Source organism: Amphiura filiformis, chromosome 5 (genome assembly GCF_039555335.1).
Source record: "Amphiura filiformis chromosome 5, Afil_fr2py, whole genome shotgun sequence".
NCBI lineage: Eukaryota > Metazoa > Echinodermata > Ophiuroidea > Amphilepidida > Amphiuridae > Amphiura > Amphiura filiformis.
Genome location: NC_092632.1, coordinates 63483082 through 63510843, shown reverse-complemented (window position 1 = coordinate 63510843; position 27762 = coordinate 63483082). Strand labels below are relative to the sequence as shown.

General features: G+C 37.8%; 1 protein-coding gene across 2 annotated transcripts; it reads right to left on the bottom strand.

Annotated features, from left to right (window-relative positions):
- Positions 1 to 230: 230 nt before the first annotated feature.
- LOC140153522 (CLK4-associating serine/arginine rich protein-like) lies at positions 231 to 25596 on the bottom strand. Of its 2 annotated transcripts, XM_072176299.1 has the most exons (15): positions 25343 to 25596; positions 20007 to 20104; positions 18579 to 18754; positions 18010 to 18100; positions 14657 to 14808; positions 13965 to 14061; positions 13683 to 13761; positions 12642 to 12724; positions 10957 to 11163; positions 9405 to 9800; positions 7615 to 7657; positions 5973 to 6033; positions 4605 to 4663; positions 3856 to 4002; positions 231 to 2222 (listed from the first exon to the last, which is right to left on the bottom strand). In XM_072176299.1, exons 1-15 carry the CDS (start codon positions 25439 to 25441, stop codon positions 2085 to 2087), a joined length of 1926 nt encoding a protein of 641 aa, XP_072032400.1. In that variant the 5' UTR covers positions 25442 to 25596; the 3' UTR covers positions 231 to 2084. The 2 variants fall into 2 exon arrangements, 1 of the variants encoding a protein (XP_072032400.1); XR_011859114.1 differs by lacking the exon at positions 231 to 2222 and having other exon boundaries at positions 3930 to 4002; positions 7611 to 7657.
- Between the last annotated feature and the right edge of the window lie 2166 nt (positions 25597 to 27762).

Below are 27762 nucleotides of genomic sequence, written 5' to 3'. Positions count from 1 at the left end.
CTTTAATATATCCTTTGCTTCTGTCTTAACATATTGACAAAAATGTTGCTTTTTAATGCCAATGGCTATATATCACAGTGAATATATAATAGCATCAATGACAGTGGCGGTGCCACAGGGGCGTCAGAACTTTTGCCCCCCCCCCCCCGTAAAAACCCAAAATCACAAAATTTCCACTTTTGTGGCAATTTTACCCCCCCTCAAATTCACTTTGCCCCTCAATGCCCCGGAAAAAATCCTGGCGCCCCCACTGGTCAATGAAGCTGCAGATAATACTTTGAGCAAGTTTTGCTATCAGCGCATTTGACTATAATAGAAGGCATATTTGCCTATGCCTTTATGCCACATGCAAGATCAAAATATAAAGTTTAACTTTCAAAATTAAATAGTGGTCTTATAGACAGGGTTGTAGCTAAAATGGGCTCCTGAAGCCTCATCGTGTAACGACAGTGCAGACTGTAAAAGAATTAAGGTACCAGTTATTTTCACCTCTGTATATCCTAAACAAAGACAGATACAGATATGTCATAATTAGAGTCTTTGATCTCAAATTTAAGACCTCATTCGTTGAAATCGGTCAAGAAATAAAAGACACAGTGATCCAAAATCCTAAGGAAGATCCAAAATTGAAAGTTGCAGTTTGCTCCATTGGATGCCCTATTGATTTGTACACAAAGCATTCTTGAACAAGAGAACTAGCGCAGTGCTTTCCATTGATTAGAACATTAAAATGCAACTTTTGTTCTTTCCTTGAGGTTTAGATCACTGTTTCTGTAATTCTCAACTGGTTTCAAGAAATGAGGTCTCAAATCAGAGCTAAAGACTAGTACAGGTATAGAGGCCGTCAGTGTGACGTCATTTGCCGCCATCTTGTGGGTACACTCTGCGATGGTCGTTCGACCTCCATGTGTGGACAGCAAAATCACCGCGTTGATGCGTGATAACAGCTGCGTGGCAAGCTGCACCTTGCGCGTAGTGTCCGACGCATGAACACGCAGATCATTTGTACCCACAGGATGGCGAAAGGCTGACGGCCTCTATTGGCAGCTGGTTTAATTTTTGACATATTTGTCCTTGTTTGGGATATACAGGCGTGAACATAACTGGTACCTTAATTCTTTTGTCGTCTGTATTGGCATAAAATAATATCTTGTACCTACCATATCTTTTGTGGACCTTGTATGCATATGTGACTTGTACACAGAATGGTTGTTCATTTTCAGCACTGCATTTTAGAATGCTGTAACCTTTTGTCTTAAGCAACTCACTGTGAAGTTACAGGCATATTGTAACTTTACATAGGATTCCTTTATATCAATCCCAATTGCTAAGGGCTCATATTGAAATTCCCTTACACAGGAAGGTGTGCGCCATCCTGCAGCTTTCCTGTGCTAGCCTTCTTTTGTTAAAATCCTGGGCAGGGTGTATCACTGATGCATATAATCCATCCGTTTTATGACAGAGCTTTCCTGAGGCGCGCGCTTAGCGAGGGGAATCCTGCCTTCTTTCTGTGTGAAAACGTGGTAGGGTATTTCAATATGAGCCCTAATGATACGTTCTGTGAAACCAAGTCAAACACAACAAGGTGTTTTAACTCATGGTGCATCGAAACAGTCAAAGAACTACACCTCTGGTGTTGCAGCAGCAAGTACTGTGATGGCAGGAAGCTGCCAGCTATAGTCTGGGAAGCCTTTCAAGCTGCTCAGAACTGTGTGGAGTGCATGTGCCAACATACAATCTAGAGTCCATGGTGCAAGCAAACCTTGATCTTTGGTGTAAACTTAAATAGCACAGCAGAGAACTCATCTATTTACCCTTCTCCATTAATATGCAAGTTCTTCGGGCCCTAACTTCATGGAAGAAGTTGGATTTCACACATTTTTGTCCTACACAATGCACTAATAAATAAATAGGGCACCTTGTGATTCCTCTTTAATCAACACTATTCATCCTACATTGGTACAACCTTTGCAGTCCTTCGGCTGGCTTGGCTTACAAAAAAAAATGAAATTTTTCCGTCAGCTGAACATCCTTATCCTTCAAACACTTATATGACAAGTATCATAATAAAAATATTGTACAGTCTATTTCTGTGATACCTCAATGCAATTTTTAATGCCTTTGATACCTTGAACGTGGTGGAGGCGATATTGATCTAGACCGCGACGGTGGCGATGACCCCGATCTTGAACGTGATCTCGAACGGGAACGCCGTCTGTATCCTGAAATAAACAAGAAATGTTTGAATCATTAGCAATATATTCTGCAAAGAATGTGTAGTGCATACTCCACAGCATATACCAAACAATTGTGCAATGCCATGTTCTAGCTACAAAGCCCGCACCCTGACACCGCAAGTGCCATTTCAGTAAAATGCATCAAAGGTGCCAAGTCCCAGAATCCATTATAATTGGCTTGGATTTGGAGACTAAACCTGATGTATACTCCACAGCAGCTGAAAGGAGTATCCCATCATGCATTACAGTCTATCTGCTTGTTCCATAGCAATACATATAAAACATAAGTATAATTGAAGACCGAATTAAAAAGACTAGTTTGCGTATGACGTCCTGTCAACCAGACCAAAAATGCCATACTGCGCAGGTCAGCAACCAAATCACGCCATGCCTTTGCCCTGACGTCAGACGCAAACTAGTCTTTTTAGTTCGGTCTACAATTATAAGAGCCACTTGAACATTGAGAGCTATGGATAGTAGAGATCATATTTTTTCAAACAAAAGTCTAACCTCCCCTGATATAATCGAGTAATTAAAAGTTGGAAGTGAGGGATTTTGTGTACACTTTCTATGGCATGTGCAGTTCTACTATGGTACCGCAGAGCATGATGGGATACACCTATCAGCTGCTGTGACTTCACTCTTACAAAGTGGAGACACTAGATTACTGTGCAATGCTTTTGTCCTTATTGCGGCATGGAGGAAAGAAATTGAAGGATAATTGATGTGATACATTACCATTGCACAGCATGCAATCTTGATTTCTAAACAGCCGATCATAAAGGTATATCAAATAATTTCTAAAACTATGTGATGCATCAAAATTCAGTGTGGTTTTTCATTGTGGGGTCATAGGATTTGTCTAAAAATAAAATACTATGAATGAATGAATGAATGAAAATATATTTGCCATCCGTCAATGTTGTAGCTGTGAAGTTCAGTATACATCAGGTAATAATAAATATAATAGCTTTGGACACATACAATGTCATTTTATGGCCCGGAAAAGCTATTCCTAGACTTAATAATATACCAAATAAAAGTGGTTTAGGGTCCTGTAACTTTGGACTAATCCAAGAAATTTGTCTTTACAAACCAGTGACTTGTAGCCTTTAAACACAGCGGCAGTGTGAGCGGCTCCCAACGAAAAATGTGCTTGAAAGTGATCAGACTTCCCAAAAAAGGACCATGATAAAAACAAAAGGGAGAATCTCACTTCGCTTACTTACTCTCTATATTGTCCACAAACAATACTGGTTTTCATTTTTTATTCCAAAAAACAATTTGTTCATTTCGAAACGAGTTCACACTTACCATCCCATTTTTGCTTCCATGGAAATCAATAAAAATACCTACCCGCTTACATACCTGGAATTTATACATGGTTTGCTTGTAAGAAAATTCCTTTTTTTTGTATGTGTGTTTCACTACACAACAGTATATTGATATATGCCCACTACTGCCATCACCACAACCTTACCATTATAAAGTTAACCCATGTTAGCCGCTACTTATTATTTTTGATTACTTGGAAAACCTAGAGAATCCAAGCAAGGCTAAAAAAACAGTTGCTAGGCACCAGAATTCAGTTTGATAGAAACAAAGAAAGGAACCCTACTGCGTCTGCGCTCAGGGAAGATGACCGACTGCGACTCCTGTCATTCCTACTTCGCTCTATTTCTCGTTCCTCTTTCTCCCTGTCTCGTTTCTCTCGTTCCCGTCGTCTCATCTTGCGTGCCATTTCTCTGATGTCATCCTCTCGATCCTGTGGGTGAGAAATTCATTAATGAGAGTCACAATATATTTTGCTACGTCATTTTATTATAGTTTTCACATCTTTTAATTGCAATAATCAATCTAAAAAGAAACTAAAGTTAGTACAAAAACTCAAGAATTACTTAATACATATATCAAAAATCTTCATCCTTATCTTCAAATGAGCACGATTTGATTAAAGTGTAATTGGGACAGGTTGAATTAACAATTCTGAAACTTTGTCACACACAAGGCTATAATTAATGAATTTTGAATGTTTTTTGTCGATTTAGAGGGAGGGAACAGGGCCACCCTGCGACTTAAATCCTATAAAATTATGTAAATCAAACAATTCCAATCATTCGACAAAGAAATTTAGTTTACAAAGCACTATTTAATACAGGGATGCACAAAGTGGGGGAGCAGGTGACACTACTCCTAGGAAACAACTTCCATTCCAAAATTAAAGAAATTTATTTTATTTATTTATGATGAATGTGGGAGAAAAAAAAAGAAATATGAAGAAAAAGAAAACATTGCTCCTGAGGAAGAAATCACTTTCTATATCCCGGCACTATTGTTACAATTTGTTCATTTGTTCATCAAACATACCAGTCGCTCTTGGCGTTTCTCGGCCTTCTTCTCCTTCTCTTTGACTTTGTCTGCTTTATCTGTGGAGGAATTAAAAAAAAAAGATAAATAAATGGATTCACATTTCTTATATGAATCAAAGACGAAGATTAGCTATCAAACCCACAGCCATTCCATTTAAAATCCACACTACCCCTGTAGAAGATTTTGGAAATATCTTCCACAGAGGGAGTATGAATTTCACATGGAATGAGCACATTAGCAGCTTTATTTGAATTTCATACACGTTCTGAGAAAGATTCAACCTGAATCTTCCACTGAGGGAGTGCGAATCACAAATGGAGCTGCTAATGTGTTCATTCCTTCCACAGGGTAGTGTGGATTTTAAATGGAATAGCCCATTGCATCAACTTTTATTCATTTTATATCATCCTTAAAGGTCCGTAACCCGATCGACAGCATCATCCCCGATTTTTTTTCATTGTTGATGAGGTTTTGGTATCACATAATAGATACTATTTTTCTCATTACTATCCTGAAATTTGGCGCTCCAAGTCGATGTATTTCGGAGAAATCATGAATCACAGCGGTTTTACAGGTTACCAGTTTGTAAACAATAAAAATTTCTTCGGATCATGGGAAGAGAAAAAGCGAACTACGCTAAGTGTAGTCTCGCGGCCAGACTGTATGTGGCTATCACGAGGCTCGCCGAGGGTCCGACCGACGCAACTGGCTGTGTAGGAGACTACGCTAAGTGCTGAGGAGACAGTCCGCCGTATATAATTAAAACAATTCCTTGATTATTTCAGTTGGTGAAATAGCTCAATTGGCTAGCTACCGTTCTTTTACCGAGAGGTACCGGTTCAAAACCCGGTATCGGAAGGTTTTTTTCCTCTCCATTTTAACCCAAACTTTTTATATTCATTTGAAATGTACATATTGCAAGGGAAATATATTTTGTTTCCTTTTTTTTCTGAAACGATGCGAAAAAACAAAAAAACCAAAAAAAACCAAATATTTTCCGTTCAATACGGGCGGGGCATTGCAGCATGTCAGCATTCGTAATACGAACGGGAATTGTTGTTGTTGCATGCCTACCCAGAATGCAATTCACGTATACAAGGTATTGGATTGCAAATTTGGCTATTTATTCACATTTACGCTGAAAATGCTCTCGTTTTTTCACAAAGCAGCATAAAGGGGAGATATTTGATATTATTATGTAATTTTAAAGACAATCCATATCCAAAACCAATAGGGTTACCCCCTTTAACTATTATATCATTCTAACTTATGTAAACCAAAAAAAGTTTTACACTTCCCAATACTCCGCATAAAAAACAAGTGTAGCCTTCAAAATTGTCCAGTTGAAATATGAAATCTACTTACGTTGTTTTGTTAGAGCCTTTTGCATACGTAATTTGAGTTTCTGTTGTGGAGTTAGTCTCGGCTGTAGAGAAAACATACAAGGACATTATTAGTAAAATATGGCGTACATATGTGTGTATCTCTTTGTTGGTCTGTGGGCAGAGGAGGCTTAAAGGCATTCCTACAATGCACTATGATTGGGAAATTTGATCAATATAACCCAATTTTAAAGGCAAAGTCCCCATTGCCACACACACAAAATGGTAATTTTAAAACTGCAGCCAACGAGCTAATAGTTGAGACTTAGGACTGATTTTTGATTTTCTTACAGGAAACATTCATATTGTCCCACTGCATTAATTTTATTCCTAAGTCTCGATGTTATGAATGTTAAATAATAGGATGAAAACACCAGATATTTGCACACAATTCCAATGCAAGGCATGATCAACTGTACCGCATGTATATACAAAAGCCAGACATACAAGGTCAGAAACCCCATTGGGTTATGGGAATGTCTTTAAACATCCTCTGGTCTGTGGGTAGTTGGTATCAGTGGCGTAGCGAGAGAGGGGAAGCACATGCCCCACGTGCCACATTTGGGGGCGTGCCAAAATAACGATGGTTAGAAAAAAGGAGCCAAAGAAAAATAGAATGCAACTGGGAATATTGCAGTGTATCAAATGGGGCACCATAACCCCTAGCTACGCCACTGGTGATGATGCGAAGAACGCATTTCTTCTACAGTCCGGAATCACAAAGTTTTGATTTAAAATATACGATATAAGACTCAAAACACCACATATTGGTAATTGAGCCGAGTCAAGAGTTAGTTACTCCAAATTCATGTAAAGATTATTCATTGCAATTGTTATAGATTTTAAACACTAATTAGATGCAGGATCAATCCCCACACAGACAGACATACACACACGCAAAGCAGTAGGGCATACTATCAATAGAAAAAGCCGTAAGTATGCTGCATGCATGCTAACACCTATCCCTGCACACATTACGTTCCACTCTCTCTCTCTTTCATCACACATACCCACACACAAAGAAAAGCAAACATGCTACAGACATGCGAAATCTACAACTGAAATGTCTTTAATATTAGTCATTATATAATCTGAGTATTGACACAAGAATAGTATTAGCAACTATTAGACTCTGCAAAGCTCTTAAGAATGGGGTCTAAATTGGTACTTCATTCAATTCTAATGACAACCGTCCTCAACAAACTAAAAAATGATGGTCCATGTTTATTTGTTATTATTTCCATTGAATTGGTAATCCACAATTCCTTGGTATGCAGAAATTAAGTAGCACAATGGGTCAAATTAATAACTGCTAGACAAATTCTATTCAATCCAATAGATAATTTGCAATATTGGACACACACACACACACAAATGCACATATTGCAAAAATGTGGGCGATTCAATGTTTATCTATGGGTAAAAAGAAATTGAGAAACTCATGCAGCCAAGGCAACATGCCATATTCCCAAAAAAATACGGAAATAAGACATTTTGGTTTACACTAGTATAAGCAACAAACATCACAAACGGAAATGCTAACAGTTTTATTTTTAACTGAAAAATAACAAGGTTTTACAAGAAAAAGGTAAAAAACATAGGGAACACAAGAAAATCTTACTGACTTTGTCAGCTGAGTCTACTGCTTTAGCAAAGCCCAATTCAGGTCTGAAATAAAACAGAAAACATTGCATATCAATAATTTGTATAATTTACAGGAAATATGCCGCAATCTGCATATAAATAGATGTAACTTGCTACTCCAGTAATGCTATCAATTAAAAAACTTTCACAAGGGTATACTTAACCCTAACCGTACCAGGTACTACAAAATACTACTTGATATATGCGCTGTTGGTGCATGCATCCCATGTGGTATGATGACTCAATCGCCCTAAGTGATATATAGGCACGGTTTCGCTGGCCAGCAAAGCCCAACATCCGTGGCTAAGTGTCGCCGACCCAGTGCTTGGCATGCGAGGGGTCCCGGGTTCGAATCCCACCACCAAACAAATTCTTTCTTTGTTTTCTCTCTTTATTCCTTCCTTCTTTCCCTTCCTGTCGCCAAAAAGCCCTACATAATTTTCTTGGAGATGAGACTACACAGTTTGGCCTGAGACCACTACATTTGGTTATGAGTTAGATGGTAAAATGTTTTGCCAAATCTTTTTTAAGCATTAGTCCTGCGCGTATACACAGGAAACATCACACGTGTGTGGACCCTGTACAAAATAATATGGGCTGTAGTTCACTTAATTTGTAAAAAGGATTTGGCAAAACATTTTAGCACAACATTCCGGCGGTCACATTACAGAGCTGTAACTTTAATACCATGTTACACAATGTTACTTGAGAGATTGGCATGTAGAATTCACTAAAATTGAAACTTTCTAGTGTCTTCTTCATAAAAATACCCTTTGAGGAAAATTAATTGATTGAAAAATACTGCAATCTATCAGTCTGATTCAGTCAGTCACCAAATCCAAGATCGCAACCAAATGGCTGTTTTTGCTTTTAAAATGGCCTCTCAAATCAGTATTATTGTACAATATATATTAATGACTGAAGAAAAATATACGGCAACTAAAAATTGTTACTTTCCTGATTTCTTCAGTAGGATATTTCGGCAATCAATATAATGTTATTCCTATTATATTTTACATAAAATTTTGTCAAATATGTGTTTTTATCCACTGGTGATAACAATAAACAACTGAGCAGAGACCTCTCTTTTAAAATAGCCACATCCACAAAATTGACAGTGTGTAGCAATTCTCTGTGGCCAAACTAACAGCGACGCAGCACAGTGTGGTAGATTTTACTACTTTTCCTGCGTCTGTGTGATTACGCGCGCATGAGGGGAGGTAGTCAAAATATCACTCACCGACGCAATTGACCAATGATATATTAAGATTACCTAACAAATATTTATGAGGTACAGTACACTAATTTCCTGCAAATAAGTCCAATACATTGGTGCTCGGTAATGCACGGCTTAGCATCGCCATGTCTGCTCACTTTTGTTCCGCGCAGGTATAGGAGTTGACCAGTCATGCCCTCTGAAGTATGAATTAATTCCATTCCAATAATCCAATGGTCAACAGGAGGGCAAGTCCATCACAACATCTTACGACTTCTGATGAAGATGTGTGTTACACATCGAAAAATTCCAAGGTTAGTTGAATTTGTTGTGCTGAAAGTCAGTTTAAACTTCTAGCAATTGTTTATCATCAGCACATATTAACTTACATTCGAATAATCCTCCTGTTTTGACCACATATAAACATCTGTTTAAACATCAAACTTCTGACATAACAGGACAAATATTTTGTTTGCACAATGTTTTAATACACATATTCAGCAATGAAAACTGATTGATAACATTATAAGATAAGATGATGATATGCACACTTACTTTTTTAGCTTAGCATTGATGTTATACTGTGAACCACCTATGACATTTGAACTACGAACTGGGGTTCTTGATCTAGAACGTGCACGATACGGAACCGGCGATATCGACCTCGGATTACGAGCAGGTGGCGATCTGGATCTGGAACTCGAATCCCTCCGTCTCTCGCGTGACCGTGACCTGGAACGAGTGGAACGTCTTCTTGGAGGTGACCTCGATCGTGACTTTGATCTTGACGAGGAACTAGATCTGCTGTGTGATCGGCCGTAGCGCCCTCCACGGTCTAGTCTGCTGCGTTGGGGTGATCTTGATCTTGATCTGGACCTAGAACGGGATTTGGATCTTGATGACGAAGTAGATGAGGAAGAAGTGGATCTGGAACGTTTTCGGTCTGTTTTCCTGAATTCACAAAGCAAACAAACACACATAATGTAAGTACAAAGCTTAAAGAGTGGGTACTGAAATACAAAGCTTAATTTGTCTATCCAGGAACATGTACATTTTTTCATGAAATATGTGGTATAAATATAAAGTAAGAGTAAATGGGCTATTTTGGTCTTATTCACCAGTAGAATTACTTGTTGTTACATGAATTCAACACTGAATGCTGTTGGAAGTCAGACAGATTATTTCCTAGAACTAACATGACTAACAGCATTTTGACTTCAAACAAAAATCCAGTGTGTGTTGCTGATGAAAAAAAGCCCTTTCACACAAGACCAAAGCCATGCATACTTGAGAAAGTGCAATCACATATGAACAGTTATGTAGGACAAAATTAGTGCGGCCAGAAGTCTGCACCCCCTGATATTCAACCGAAAGAGACACCGAACAAGAATATCCAGAGGATGGAGTATGATGCAGGCTACATGCATATATGCAAACCGAGCTTAACTCTTAAAAAACTGCTCTTCGGAGGCACTTAATTTCAGCAAGTCATACAATCTAAAAGATACACACTATCGTTTTCTATGAATGCCCTCGAAAGCAGTTCTTCTGGGGTGAACCAAACCTGCCTGGTTATCAAATTAATCAGTGACAATGTTATCTCTGAATTTGACAGGTGCTTATTGATGCAATAACATTCAAATATTCAGAGATACCTTGTCAGTGATTGATTTGATAACCAGGCAGGTTTGGTTTTCCCCAGAAGAACTGCTCCGGCATATTTCCATATAAGCTGATTTTAGTCAACTGAGGGTGTGAGTTGATTCTACCACATTTCATCGTTGCTTTGCAAGACTTCTGCTTATCTAAAAATGTGTGATGAAGGTGCAATTTTGCAAACTTAATCAAGAAGCATTGTTTACCAATTTTCCCTGATACAACTTGCAGTTCCTACAAAATGTCAGTTTGTCGTAGTTCAAAAAACGTTTCACGGATTGTGTTTAGTTTTCTTCCAAAATACACTTCTAAACACTGCTCTTGTATATCCCATGCTGCATGCACAAATAATATGCTTATGTAAATTGAATATGAAACTACTAGTCATTGTCTATGAGAGCACAGGAGCTGAAGTGGTTTTTTGTTAGTAGAAAAATAGAAACAAACCGACCATGACTGGGAATCTGAACTTTTAACAGAAGTCACCGCAGGTGCTGTAGCAGTAGCTGCATCATGGGAATGTTCTTCTTCCCCAAAGCTGGTAATGAACGTGACACGACCCGTGTCCTCTGGCGTGGTGGAACGACTTCTGGAGGAGGAATGCGAGCGTGATCGTCTCTGGTAGGGTTGGTATGTAGGGCTGTTTCGTCTTGCATAGCTGCAAAAAGTTATGGATGATATGAACACAAAGAAGTTAATAGAGGAATATAAACAGATTGCTTACAAGTTTAGGAATACAAGGCATACTAAAGCCATTTTCTACAGTCCCCACTAGGGCTGTTGTCTTGATAGAATTAACATTGTCGACAATCGTCAAATTTCAAGATCTGACAATATTGTTAACAACAGCCTCGTCAACAACAGCCCTAGTCTCCACATTCTTTTAGAAATAAATTATGCATTTCAACTTGAAATTTTCAATTCTTGTAACTTTGATTTCATAAAGTCCACCCCATTTTAAAAACAATCACTTGCAGCAATTCTCAGGCATGAGACTGCACTTTCCTAAAAAAAAAAACTGAAAAAACTGAAAATGCGCGTGAAATTGGGCAAAAAGTACCAAAAACAGGCTGAAATTAAATAAAGTTGCGGAAATTTTGACTATAAAAAAAACTGAATTCAGTTTTTAAACTGAAAATTCTCATGCCTGAATTCTCAGATTGAAATAGAAGAACCTTCCTGTCATTGCTTTCCTGTTGAGTTAACATTGGTTATTTTTTGGTTATTTTATTTGCTTGTAAATTCACTGTACATAACTGATCATGCACAATGAGTATGCCCAGGGCTTTATAACGTACCGTGGCAAATATTTCTATTTCTCCAGATGGGAGGGAGGATACAAGCCATGATGTAAGCATTAACAGTTTGTGACAGGCAAGTGGAATATAGTATGTTTGCATAAACAGGCATATCTGACTACCTTCAAATATAGTGTATTCAATAGGCAGGGCTTAAAAGCCATGTTGGGAGGACATTCTTTACTTGTTCCAAGATATTACAAATGGACAGGTCTGTAGATCGATTCCACAAGCATCCAAACCAACAGTATTTCATTACTCTATGGGAAATTCCCACTGGTGGACAAACTTAAAATAAATTTATTTAAATAACAATGGATAGTCTTTAATAATGTCATACCGTAAAACCTTGTCTACAAGCATATATATGCCTCTAAACAAGGGTTTTTTGACGAAAAAGACGAGTGGCAGACACTCTCCACAAAAGCAATATTTGGAGTTTGAACAACTATATTACTGATATAAGCGGCTGTACAAACGCGTATTATTGTAAGACCAATCTATTGTAATGTTTTTGTGGGGGGTACTTGCCTTTTGTCTCTTTCGTAAAAAAACCCCTCGTTTAGAAGCATATATGCTTGTAGACGGAATTCTACGGTATTGTGCTATTCAAATTGAAATCCACACACCCCATATAGAAGACATGGCCTTAATACCCCACACAGGGGGTGTAGACTTCAAATGGAGTCACCCATTTAGGTAACCCCATTTGAAATTCACACTCCCTGTGTAGAAGATTAACGTCATGTCTTGCCCAGAGGGGGCATGGATTTCAACTGGAACAGCCCATTGCATAGACTCTATAATATCTGTATTTGTGACACATGCTGCATAATACCTTGGTGGGCTTGGCGCTGTGTCTCTTCTCTCTCGTAATTTCTTTTCGATGAAAGCTCTTCTTTCTCGCCTTGATTTTCGACCCTACACAAAACAACATCATAGAGAATATGATTAAAGTGAAAAACAAAAGAAGAAACATTTAGACAATGTATCTATCGATGCCTTCAACAGGTCCATTCTGTGATGCTAGAAAACTACATCCTTCGTGCACAATTTAATATTTGATAGGGCATGTTACACCAGCAGTTGCAGTGTGCGATTGCTGCTCGTGAACATGCGTGACACCTAAATTTGGGGGTCAGATCAAGTATTATCCATGCTCACAAGCGACAAATGTACGCTCTGTCTGCTAGTATATCATGGGTGGCTCTTCATATCATAGGATTTGGTAAAGATAATAGACTAGAAAACTAACAGATTTGTCGTACTTGTTTCATATCTAGACCACAATGAATATTTGCAACACTTGCAAATGTTATATACCCGATTGTTAAAACTAGCCAAATAATGCCATCACTGTCTGCAATTTATGCTGCTTACTTAAGGGGGTACTACACCCCTGCCCAATTTTTTGCCTATTTTTGCATTTTTCTCAAAATTGATAGCGCATTGGGGACAAGTTAGATATGTAAATTATAGGGGCAAGGACTACAACTAATGCACTTGAAATTCTATTTCAGAACAGACAACAGTTGTGGAGTTACAGTCAAATATGAGGGAAAACCAATATTTGATCAATATATCAATAACTACTTGCTTTGAGTTGCTGAATTTTCAGTGCAGTACTAAGTTGTAGTCCTTGCCCCTACAGTATACATACCTTACCTGTCACTAATGTGCTATAATTTTTGAGAAAAATGCAAAAATAGGCACAACATTGGCCAGGGGTAGTACCCCCTTAAAGAAATACATCAATCAAAAAATACAAATATACCCCCAAAATTGAACTACACTATGGAAAAGAAAATATGCGACGAACACAGAACATACATCCTGGTATAGCTGAATATAAATTCTTAAAATCTGATCAGCAACTTACTGAATACATTGCTTTTTCTTCCTCCTCTTCTTTGGCTCTTTTCAGCATCTCAATTTCCTCCTTGTCTTTCTCTAGCATTCTATTCACAATAATAATAAAAAAACCAATCAATGAAAACTACACTTTGAATTACAGCTTGATAGGCTTTTATGATGGGTATTCATGATACAAATCAAGGGATTCAATGGGTACCTAGTTGATTTTTTCCACAAAAAAACTTGTTGAAACCCTCGATTTGTAACTTTCAATATATCTGTCTTTAGTTATGCAACAGTCACTTACCTAACATACTCTCCTGGAGCCATGCCAAATTTCTCGGCACATTCATTCATACCTATTCTCTGCTCATCGTCCAATTCCCCCACATCTACATTGATATCTGATACAGAAAGAAACAAAAGCATCAAACATAATTCAATTTATATTCAGAAAATCACATGAGCACTAAATTAGAAAGGTGTAAACAAAGCAGACGACATAAATAAAAATGTCTTTTCTTATCTTTTCTGGAAGCTTATGCAGCTCTAAGAAACAAAAAAGTGTGCTAGAGCTATATATTTAGTTTTGTTTTTACATTTTATCACTGATTATAACCCGTAGTTTCACCATTGGATTTATGGTTGGGTATGGTGATTGATAGCTACAGGGTTGGGCGAATTCTACATCGATGGCACAAAAATGTAACTCTTGCATTGACTAATTATCCATGCTACAAAATTAGGCACAGTCTCTTTTAAAGAGTCCTATACATGGCTCTATGGTTTCTTCTCATTACACGGCATGTGTGCGATATTACCATGGACCTGGCTAAACCACACATGTATTGCCACATGTTCTATTTTTTGTCTCATGGAAATTAGTGCTGTATAGTATGAAATAACCCTACATATGCTATTATTGATATTCAGCATTAGACATTAGCATTAATGTTGAAATGTCTAAACTACAGAAATTCAACTCAAGAATGGGCATACCTATATCCAAGTCACTCAAACTATCACTAGAGTCACTATCACTGTCCAATAGTCCATCTAAATCATCCTTGGCTTTCTCTTCATCTTCATCGTTGTCAGAGTTAGGTTTGTCATCGTAGGTGAAACCTATAGCTGCTTTCTTTCCCATTAGTCTGTGATATAAAATACATATGTACATGAATAGTACTGTGAATCCTGATAAAGAACAGTTGAAGATTCTCACAATGCCCTACATGACAAAACAAAACATTGCAGTCCTGTATACCGTATTTCGTCAAATAAATGCCCCCGGGGGCGTTACATTTTCCCAGGGGGGGGGGGGCATTTATTCAAGGTCAATTTTAGAACGATAATTCCCGTTAAAATCATTAGGTAAACTTAAAACTCACGCTAAAATGACGAACTATGAACTAAAACACTGACTTCTGGTTCACTTCGGGTTTCTGATCCATATTTTCGCCAAAAAGTGACGCTATTATCGACCATGTGGGCAACTTGGTAAGCTTACTACACAAGATAGCATGGAAATATCAGCATTTTTGAAACATTTTGGTTGAAAAAAAAGTGGTGGGGGCGTTTATTTGAGGGGGTGGCGTTTATTTGAGGGGGGCGACTGTTTGACGAAATACGGTATGTGCATAACTCACACTAGACAACAAAACCATGGACATATACACTCCCCACCCACTAACCTACGCATGTAGTGCAAGTAACCACCAACAAATGAAGAGCTTGGTTCCAAACTATGCTAAGTCCACAAACACAAGTTTCTGATTTACCTGTGAGATATTGCAATGGGTTGTGATGCTATAGGTATACATTACAAAGCAAACAGTGGATGGATGCACAGTAACAATACTGTGCGAGGCCTTTGGTTCCCAAATGAGAACAAAAGTCTGCATATTGTTAAGCAGCATCGTTGTGGTAAATAATGGCTTGTTGATGGTACAACTCATTGTTGCTACTTGTCAAACTTGTCAAAGTAATTATGATTGCATTACACAAGTAAATGAGAAACACATGGTTGTGGACTTAACATGGTTTGGAAACAAGCTCTTCAAATATGGAGAGCGCAATAAACCCCTTGGAAATTTTTCACTATCTATATGTGGACAGTGGAACATTATTCACCTCACCATGGACCAGGGTTGGCAATTACCCAGGAAATATTGCAAATACCTCGACAGTACCATGAGGTGAAATTACACACATAGCATAACAACTCTGCTGTATTGGTAATATAATACGCATATATGTATGTTCCGTCAGCGTGGTGTTTTTCATGTTTTTGTTTCATGTTTTTGCTTGATTTTATCCCCTGGATTTTATCTATTCGTGCTTGATTGAAGCATGAATAATAATTTATAGAAGATAATAATGATATAAAAATTATGGTTTAAACATTCACAGCAAGTTCAGATACTCTGTATTTGTTCTCGACCACGATAAATTTACCGGGGATACCGTGTGCCCGGGACCGTGTGTTGTTGTACCGATAGTGTCTGCATTGGAACACATATGATATCGTACATTTGGGTAGTAAGTTACTATGACTATCAACAATGCCATTGATATTTAACATCAATGTGTACGCCATCGCCATATATGTTCTCAAGTTGCTTAATTCACTTCATACACAACTTAGAGTGGTCTAAATAGTAAAACATCACTTCAGGTGGTATGTTAAATCAGTTTTACAACCTGAAGTGGTGAATGCGTACGACATTTATACGTCAATATGCATGACATTTACACATCTAAGCGATATGTAGGCTATGCGTCAAGTTGCTGACTTTACTTCATACACCACTTGAAGTAGTCAACTTAGAGTAAAACACCACCTCAGGTGGTATAATAAAGCAGTTCAGCAACCTTAAGTGGTAGGTGTGTACGATATGTATACCAGTCAATATGCACGACATCAATGGCCACAATATTGAAAATAAATTACTAGATGCGTAGTTATTGGCCCTATTTACTTTAATTTCCATTTTATTTTCAATATTGGGGCCAATTTGACTTTTAAGCCTTCCAAATTCGGCACAGTACATGCAATCATAAGAATATGGTCAACTTTGGGCTTGTCGTTTTATATGAAGTCAACCTAGACAATTACTGGGACTTACCTAAGTTGTAATTTAAGACTAGTAGTCATATAAAAGTGATGTTTTATCAATTTTGAAGGTGGACCACATCGACTTTGGGCCCCCTGAAAATGTTGAATTTGCAATAAATTTCATCTTCCTGAGGGCGCTGTTCGAAATGTAAATGAATTGTGAGCTCAATTTTTTGGATATGTATTGTATTTATCCTATATTTAGCATCAGTGACAACAAAAAATAATTAATTTGACAAAAAATGTGAATTTAGGGGGGCTAAACTTGCCAATTTACAAAACATGACATTTTTTCTTGCATATTTGATGACCCCGTGACACAACGCAGCAATTACAGAAATGTTTTATTTTTACTTTTTGACAAATTGGGCATGCAGTTAGTGTGTATATTTGGTTTCAGACCTCTCTCTCTTTTTGTAAAGAAGTCACAGACTCCCAAAGATGAAATTTATTTAAAGGGCAACTTTTGAGTCCAATTTTAGACCACCCTACTCCAACTTTAAATGGCTGCCACAGAAAATCCGTAAGAGCTACAGACCTCAGATTTGCAGGTTTTTAATATTTTAACAGGTACAACATATGACTAAAATATAAAGCAAATCTGAAGGGGTCAGGTGGGGGGCCTCCTTGATTTCATATGGACTGACCCTATAGTAAAATGTATCACATTTAAATATGCAGCGATCATTTCAATGCACTATTTCAACACTACAGCAGGATTCTATGTAGTGGCGCTGATTAGCCTTTAAGTAATTTCTCGAGGTCAAGAACATATTACATAGTTTGCTCAGCGTGATCAACGCTGTGATTGTTGTTTATGAGAACATGGACCATCTATATATTTCATCATTGACCTAGCTAGTAATTATTCTTAATAAAACTCAGAACTGAAGATATAGCCTACAGACCATACTGTTTATATCATTATTATCTTCAATAAATTATGCTTTGTGCTTCACTCAAGCACGATACCATAAACAGTTAAAATCCCGGGGATAAAATATATAGAACAGAAAATATGAAACTTTTCAAAACTAAAGCTGACGGTACGCCATAGCGCAGACATGGATATGCTCATACAACATACGCGTGCACATTTACTAAAACAGCAGAGTTAGTTGTTATTTTGGCTAAGTAATATGCGACCACCTCAGGTGATATCACCTGAGGTGGAAAGTTGTATGAGCATATCCATGTCTGCATATAAATATAGAGATCACCCCACAATTATACTTACTTTGCTTTTACTTCATTTGCCTTTTTCTGAAGTGCTATTTCTGGAAACATTTCATCAGTAGCAATCTGTTGCAAGCACTGTTCTTCTGTAACTGTGACACAATGTGAAAAAATGAGAAATCAAAAGTTATTTTAAGTATTTACCCTTCGTTGGCAAAATAATGTCAAAGAATTATCTATTTGCTCATTTAATGTATCTTGATTTGAACTTCTAACATCTGTGACACATTGAAATGCCCGGGTAAAACGGCGGACAAGAAAAGGTCACCGATTTGTATCTTTTATGGTGAAAATACACTTTATTTGGCCAATGTCAACATGAGGCCATCATCAAAAATATTTTCCTTACAATGTTCATATTGAACTAACACCTCGGCTATTTCATACTTCACAATGTGGTAATGGTAAGAAAAGTGCAAATGTTCATCATTTTTTGGCACTTGGATTTTAACAAACTGACAGTATGCGTGACATATTAAGAAGTTAATAATCATAATGCATTATGGGATGTGAGCAAACAGAGAATTACAACACACGCTGTAAAACATCATAAAAGCAGAATTCACTTACTTCCTGCACACTCATTCTGCACCAGCGTTCTATATCTCTCATAGTTGCATTTGTGTTCTTCTCTGTCTATTTTGTTGGTGACCGACTCTACCACACTCACTTCAGGGATGTAGTCCAGGTGAGCCCTGGCATCAAACCGATCAATCATATTGCTAGTATCGCCTTGCCACGGCATCCTATCAAAAAATATTTAAAATAAACAAAAAACATACCAAATTAAGGAAAATGTAGTGAAAATTCACATTTTGCCTTTCATAATTGTTGATGAAGGAGACCGTCTCTTGTGGTGAATAAACATTCTATAAGATGCCGGATTGCCGGGTAGACATGAGGACAAGTTACATAAGTGGGATGGCAGGAGGCATATTTTTACAGTTTTGGCAATGTAACTCATGAACCAAAAATCATTATATACATCTTATAGGAAATGAGTAAAGGAAGCCAATAATGGCATTTTTATCCACATAACAACATCATTCATTCATTCATTTGGCTGCGAAGCAGGTGATTACAAAGTTTCTCCATGTACTACGATTTGAAGCCAAAGTGGTAATGGCATCTGGCAGTAAAAAGTTGTCTATGCCCCCCAACAGTTTTTGCACATACAGTAAGACAAGTGGGATGTTCTTTGCCTTCCAGGTCTTCTTTTACCATGTAATGGGGTGTAGATTTTACAGCCAATAATATATCAAAACAAATGTTTTGAGCAATTCCCCCTTCCCGATAAAAATTGTGCACATAGGGTGGAATCGACCCCCCCATATAAAAGATTTTGGATCCCATTATGCTGTTTTTCAACTTTATTTGTCTCAATATTTCAGTGCAAACACCACAGGGTCATAAGGTTCTTGAATGATGAATGAGGACAGACCTTGTAAGCCTGGACCCTCCTGGTCCCAAAGATGGGTCAGTTTCAGTGTAAACTAAAACATTGGACACACCAGGAGCCAAAACCGGGCAACCATGGGGTAAAAAAAGCCTGGCTCCTGTTAATGTCAATTGTAGATTCACTCACTTGAATCAACTTTTAGAGGTCAAGGAAAATAAAACAAGAGGACTATTGCAAGCTGAAAATACTTTCCAGTCATGTAATGACAGGTGTAAGAAAGCTAAGCAAAATTTATTGAATTTGAATTCAAATCAGTTTTTTTTTTTTATCTCCATTCAAATATTTTTACTTTAAAGTTAAAAGGAAGACCACGAGAGCAGTTCTTCTGGGGTGAACCAAACCTGCCTGGTTATCAAATTAATCTGTGACAAGGTAATCTCTGAATTTGTGGTGCTAATTGATATTTTAATATTATTGCATCGATTAGCACTTGTCAAATTTAGAGATAACCTTGTCACTGATTAATTTGATAACCAGGCAGGTTTGGTTCACCCCAGAAGAACTGCTCTGGTGGGGCTTTCTCTTTAAGAGATACTTACATGGTACCAGGTCCCTCTGCTGCGATAGCAACAGCAGGATCCAAGTTGATTTTACAGGGCATCCCATGAAGTCTCAGGAATTGAGTTGGATCTTGTTTCTGTATTGGAGGGAAAAAGTTAAAACACATTGATCAGAGCAATTAAGAGTCATGGTTACATTTTGTGATAAATTATTTCGAATGTGAACATATTTCATTCAGTGTATAAATATTATTATTTTAATCAGCCTGTAATTCACAAAACCTCGAAATACAAGTACCCTGTAAATATACAGTCACAATACAGATACATTGTAGTCAGCCAGCTGTAGGAAAAATACACACTTTGAGCCTTCAAAAACAAAGGTTTTGTAATACACTCAAGGTCATGCGCCATGAATTGGGGTATAGGAAAAGGTGGCGGTGTTACATTTTTTTATTTTTTCCCAAACATTTTGTCACAGATCTCAAGAATGGATAGGGGTAGGCCTACTGAACTGGTTTTGGTCTATTTTCTTGCTAATTTATCTGGTTAAAATTGTGGAAGGTAAAACTTTCATACTATTTGTACTTTGTGAGATATTGCCAATCAAAGGATGTTAAGTCAGGGGTGGCGGAGCCTACGGATGAGGAGCCTACGGATGAGGAGCCTACGGATGAGGCATGTGTTAAAGTATAGGGAATATATTGTTTTTTGGCGACTCTCAAATATATTTTTTACTGTAACTTCATAACCCAGCAAGGTATTGAGATGGATTATGTACGGTACCATTGTTTTAGTATTTCTGTCTAGTTTGAAGTGTGACTAGTTTTACTCCAAGTAAAGTTAATTTGTTGCAAGTGTGCTGCATTTTGTGTCATGGTTTCTAGACTTTTCCTATATGTTACTGTACTAGGTATTTATTTATGCTCCAAAATGTTCTGACTATCATATTTCTTGAAGGAGTTACCCTACTGCTGTGAAAGTTAGCATTTTCTTGATGGAAATATGATGAGGAATTCAAATGTGCCACTGGTTTTTGTGTAGGGCCTGGAGGAAAAAAGTTTTGATTGATAATGTTATAAAAATCATACAAATTATATACGACTTTTGAACACCCTGTATCTCAGTAAGGCAACATAACTCATCATTACATGTTTGCTTTTTTTGAAAGCCTACAATGTTATTATTAGCACATCTGAAAAGGTTTTAGCAGAAAAAGTTTTTACGTTAGTAAATTAGAGAGGAACAAAATTTTATACTTTTTGAACCAAAATTTAACTTTTCCACCCTATGACATTTGCGGCACCCTGTATATTGACCAATTGTTTGTATGTGTGTATTCGTGGTACTATAAGCTTGACAGTGATATAGTTTTATAGAGTTTTGATGAACAGTTTATGAATTAGATCCGTTTAAGTACAACTACATGTAAAGTGTTCAATTTTTTAGTACCGGTATGTAACGCATTTGGCCCCCAATTCATGCCGCACGACCTCAAGAGTCTCATTCAGATCATTCACAAAACACGCAATTTAATAAATTTCAATATATGGTAACACATGAACACACTACATTAAAACATCTAATCAGACTAGAAACCGGAACTCGAACTGGAATGTACTACCGTATTCGTCCGAGTATAGTCCCACGTTCAAGTATAGTCCCACCCCCCATTTTTCGAAAAATTCCAGAAATTGTAAAAAAAAAAAAAAAAAAAGGTTTTGGAGTGTCCCTGGACCTAGACCTAGATGCTAGGATCATTCATGGTTGACCTAAAAAAAAATAAATTTCAAGATGTTTTGTATTTTAATATGAAAATTGATATTTTGTATTCATGTCATACTATCAAAATGCATTGAATTTGAATGCATTTTGATATCATTAATAGAGTATCATTAATAATCGAAAAAAAGATCGACTTTCATTAAAAAGATTCTGCTAGCAAAATTCCCTAAAACAGCATTACAGGGGTGTTTCTAGATCTTAGTCTCATGATGATGTATAGTTCACCACGTAAACTTGTATGGCTCAAAATTCGGACCGCTCGCCATTAAGTTTACTGATTTCTATGTTTTGAAATTTGTTGACGTTTTAATGATCCCCGATTTCCGGTCGATTATTTTATCTGTGTCACGTCACGGGAATGACGCTGGTGGGTACCAGCCAAACTTCAGGAAAAAAAAAACATGATCGCCGATATTATGATGTGATATATGGGACTATTACACAGAGATATTTCTTGCCAAAATTTGACCATTTCTAGACAAGTTGGCTCTACTTTGTCTGCGTTATGTGAAAAAGGACAGTCTTAAGTAAGTATTATAGTTTATACGTGCAACGCTTTTGATGTTTTGATGTTTTGGGTGACTGTGAAGGATCCAAACAAAAAAATGATGGAGCCTATTCTTGACTCTGTAATATTCCTTCAACACACTGCCGTACGGTAAGTCTTATACGGTGGACAGATAGTATCAGTTTGTGAATGAGGACATCGTATTTCCTTGTACTAACTAGATGATGTAGCAGCTTTTTTTAATGGAATTGCTTCAACTTCAACTCTGATATTGGCAGGACCCAGAACGTCTGGGTATGACAGCCAAGCTTGTGCGGGGATTAAGCGTGGTTACTGAGCCTGTACATGTAGGTGTGCTTTGAATGCTTGGTTACTTGGAGCTTGGATAATGTTTTCTTTGAGGTTATTCCACTGGGGTATTGTTCGTGGGAAGAATGAATACTTGTGACTTTGGAGTCTGGTCTGATGTTGGATAAAACTTCTGGAGTTGCAGCGGCGAGAAGGTCGGGTAACTGGCGTTAGGTAACGGTCACTGGGGATGTCCACCTCATCCTTGATGAGTTATAATACAAGAGGCCGGTCAGCTCAGACGTGCTATCAAAATCCCTCTAAAATTCCATGTGCGAGTGTCTCATCACCATAAAAAAATCATATATTTTGGTCAAGTGAAGTATAGAAAACATATTTATGTCCCGTACTAATGTAGGTTTCCTTGACCGACCTGTTCTTGAAAAAAATTGAAATTTCTATGTAAATATTATATGATCATGTTGGTATGCTAGGTGAATTCAAATTTGCCATCAAACTGCATCATTTTACATCATTTAAAGCCATTGAGTAAAGAAAGCCAAAACTGAAAACATTTTTGTCATAGCACTTTCCGTAACAAAGTTACATCTTGTCAAAGATTGACTTTCATCAAAAAGATTCTGCTAGCAAAATTCCCCAAAAGCGGCATTTAGGGGTGTTTCTAGATCTTAAGTCTCATTGCGATAGCAGCTTTTTTTAATGGAACTGCTATCAAAATCCCTCTAAAATTCCATGTGCGACTTGATTAATATCACCATAAAAAATCATATATTTGGGTCAAGTGAAGTATAGTCTAGAAAACATATTTATGTAGGTTTCCTTCACCGGCCTATTCTCGAAAAAAATTCAAATTTCTATGTAAATATGCATTGTGTTTGGGCCCCGGTCTCGGCGAATTTCGCTGACTAGCAAATGTGTTAACTAAGGTTTGCCTGGGATACCTATATTGTGTTTGGTCCCCGGTCTAGGCTAGTCGGGATTATGCACTTTCAGTTTCTCACACGTTTGAGCGGGAATTGGATTGCGTACTTTTTCGATGTCTAGTGAGCAAATTTCTTCAATATTTTGAGAAAATGATGTCAAATTTTCTATTCTATATTGTTTGATGATAATGTCTTTTGCCAATAGTATGTTTAAAGTTGTAATTTTGTGTTTTTGATCACAAAGATCGGATATTTTCGTTCGATTCAATTCTGAACCCTTAGGCCGCAAGGGTGCCGATTTCGCAGAACTTTGACGATAATTTTGCCTTTTGGACACTAAAATGCATTCGATGATTCGATCCTTAATTTTGTTTCAACCGAGTTTTAAATTAGCAAGCACAATAAGTAAAGGTTGGTACCACTTTTATACATTGATAAAATTTTAAAGATTTTTTTTCAAGTTTCTAACCGGCGCAAATCGTTAAGTGTGTATTTCCCATTGACATCCAAAATGGCGTAAGCCAGTCCTTAATATACATATAGGTACGGCGTATATAGGACTGGCAAGCAAGTCTAGTCTAGCCTCTAGGCGAATTAACTTATTATGCACTTATCAAGTCTTTCCCCGGCCCTGGGGGACCCGGGACTAGCGGGGACTTAGCCGGGGAAGTACATTTTGCCAGTGTGACATCCCCGGCACTGACCCTGTTAAAGTCCCGGCCTACGGGGCATAAATTTTCTGTACATCCCCCGCTATGACTCTGCCCCCTGCTAGCCGGGCTACAGTGTGACAATCCCGGCACAATCCCGACCCCATGGGCGGGACTTGCGTTAAAACAATGTACAATCCCAGCTATGCCCTGGCCTATCTTGCCGAGTTTAATATACGGTATACGGGCATAGATAAAAAGAAGAAGAAAAGTTCAAGTTAATTCAGCTTTTTAGGGCAATAATATTGCATTTCGTCAGTAGAGGGAGAGGGGTCAACAACTTTAATAGCACGTGCTCACGTTTGCAGCGCGGTATACCCGTGTCGATTATTGAATAAACGACTCAATATAGGCCTAATAAAAAAAGATCAATTGGATTATTTGGATAGCAGTGATCGTACACGACACGGTCGATTTAATAGTGCATGCCGATCATTTTAAAGACATCAACATGTTTGAGCCTTAATTTACATGCATAAGGATTTTAAAAACAAAATAAAGTGTTTAAAAAAAAGTAGACTTTCATTTATAGATGCACGAAATTGGTTTTAATATAATATTGGTTACTTAAAACAAGTAATTACCCCACTCCTCAGTTTGCTTTGTAGCGCCACAATCGTGAAAATAGCGCATTACAGATGAGTATGCAAAATCGGCCGTTCTTGGTATAGGCCTACTGATGTTTTTTAATGGTGTGACTTCTTCGTGAAAGTCCCAGCTATGTCTCGGCAGTGCGGGGAAAAATTGTACACCCCTGCAAAAGCCCCGCTAACATGAATGATTGGCCCGGCATAGCGGGACGATCTACTGTACATCCCGGCCAAGTCCCGGCTAACTTCCCCACCTGCGGGGCAATGATTTTGTGTACATCCCCGGCTACGTCCCGGCATGTTCCCCGCTATGTCCCGGGTCCCCCAGGGCCGGGGAAAGACTTGATAAGTGCATTATTAGCGCTAATTTCGCTGAGTACTAGTACTACTAGCAAATGTGTTTTAACTAACATGACGAAAGGTTTCCCTGGCATACCTATAATTCGTTTAGCAAAGATATCGTGAAATTTGAATTTCGTTCTGGTATACCAGAACGAAATTACAACATTATCTATCGTCTATGATCATGTGCATGTTGTTGTTGACTTACAATTTTCTCATAAAATTCCCTTCTCCTCTCGGCCCGCTTTTTGTAATCCACCATTATACCGCGGATTTTCCGCTCTTGTTTCCTTGCTTCGTGCCACATGATTAAGCTGCAGGTAGTGGGTAACTAAATGAACATCAACTCGAAGCTAAATAAAGTTCGGACGTGTTAAATTCAGCATTATCGGCCCCAGATGTTACACAAAATAATCAAGTTTCCGAAAAATGAGATTCTCCATTTTGTAAATGCCCTTTGACCTTGACCTTCCCACAATGCAGTTCGTTGATTGATTGACTTCCGGCGAAAAAAGTCTTCTGCTCGCGGAAGTTTTGAATCTCAGTTCTGCCGGATCTGAAAACCAAAGTGCATGCTATGAAGAAAATAACACATGCTCTATACTAAGGTAAGTGAACTGTTAGTGAACATGTTGGTCCTGAGCGGATTGCCCCGTCCACGGTCCTCCGATAAGAATGATAAGACAAGCAGATAATAAACCTGACTTTTTAAAGCTTTTTAGCTTGTGCTGCATACGCGGCCTAGCCCCGGGCCTAGCCTAGCCTAGCCTAGCATGTGTATGAAAATCAATTCAATCTTTCTACTGTGTGGCGCATAGGCGCGACCTTTGTCCCACAAACGTCTATTAATTTGGGTTAACCACGACCTTCCATGATATACCAGGTTCAACAGCAACTTAACGAAGGGCGACCTTGCTACCATTTACCATATCCGTTCAGACTGTAGCATTATTCACACGAGTAGGTGGTTGGTATAACAAAGAGTGGAACAATATAATAGTTTTTATGCGCTGAAACTTAAAGTGTAGTAACTGATATGTTTTCTGTAGTTCATCCAAAGACAAATATAAGTAAGAGTACTCATTATTGATTAAAATAAACAAAAAAGCAGCATATATAATCATGCCACGTAGTAAACATTTTATAAAATCATACCCGCTGAAAACTGGAATCAACCAAAATATCCTATGTGGAGAACAGCGTTCAATAACCCTGTGTTTACGTGACCTGACAAGCAGAGAAATTTTGACCTGAAAACTTACTGAAATATCTTACCGTTATCAAATTGAAACTGATGGGCGGAGCTTATACTAAGTTTACTTGTTGAAGTAAAAAAGGGTAAATTTAGTTAATATAAACCGTTAACTAGGTTCAGACACCTTAGCATATTTGCTGCGACGCTGCAATCCTTTTCCAGGGCAGTTTTTCTGCAGAGAGCTGCTGGTGCACTGCGAGACTAGCTCAGTCCTATGCAAGGTCGCGTGTTTTGTGGTATGGGTGATTTTGTAGTATTTTTAGTAAAAAAAAAATCGGTCGGTGTGTATAACAGCCATCAAAATTCACGAAAAAAATACATGAAGTGTACAAATATATATGAAATCCATATCCGCTGCATAAATTGTGACTATAACAATTTTCCTGATTTTAACACTAAACCGCCGACGGCTGTTGCTGGTCCTATAGCGTAGCATGCAGGGGTTTGTAGAGGTCATCTGGTTTAATGCGGAGTGGAATAGGAAAAATGGACCGATAGTTTGTATTGATTGAAAGGCAAATTTGCCATCAAACTGCATCATTTTATAATTATATTCAGTGGCGGATCAAAGGCAGTCAGAGGGGCCCAATTTTTGAATTAAAAAAATGCAAGTAATGGCTGCATGAAGTGGCCATCGCGTCAAGGCTTGCATAACGCAGGGAGGAGGATGTGGCCCCCTCAGAAGTTAGAAACTTTTGGAAAATGAAGACCCAATTGAAGCCATTTGGTGGACTATTTTGGCACTATTATTGTGTAAAATTTCAGTTTGAAAAAGCCTAAAATTTGAGAAAAGACAGCTCAATTGAAGCCATTTGTGGACAAGTTTTGACTTGTATTCTGAATTATTGCTTTATGTACCCATAAAGTTGCGCACACAGGGGGTGTCTGAGGGGGCACAAGTGAGAAAATTTTGCAAACAAAATGAAGATCTAATTGAAGCCATTTGGTGGACTATTTTTGCACTATTGTGTAAAAGTTTGAAAAGGCCGAAAATTTTCGAAGTGACGGCCCAATTGAAGCCATTCGTGGACAAGTTTTGACCTCTATAAATTACTCAATATTGCTTTACATGTAATTTATGTAAACATAAAATGGTGCACGCCCCCCTCAGAAGTGAGAAACTTTTGCAAAATGAAGACCTAATTAAAGCCATTTGGTGGACCATTTATTGTGTAAAATTTTAGTTTGAAAAAGCTGAAAATATCAAATTTACGAAATGACAGGCCAATTTAAGTCACTTTTTTCATTGTTATTGTATGAATTATTGGTTTAAACATCAAGTGGTGGGTGGTAAATACAGACACAAAAATGGGCAGTTGTTTGTATAGACCACTTTACATCATTGTTTATCAACAAAGGCGAGGGATTGGTCT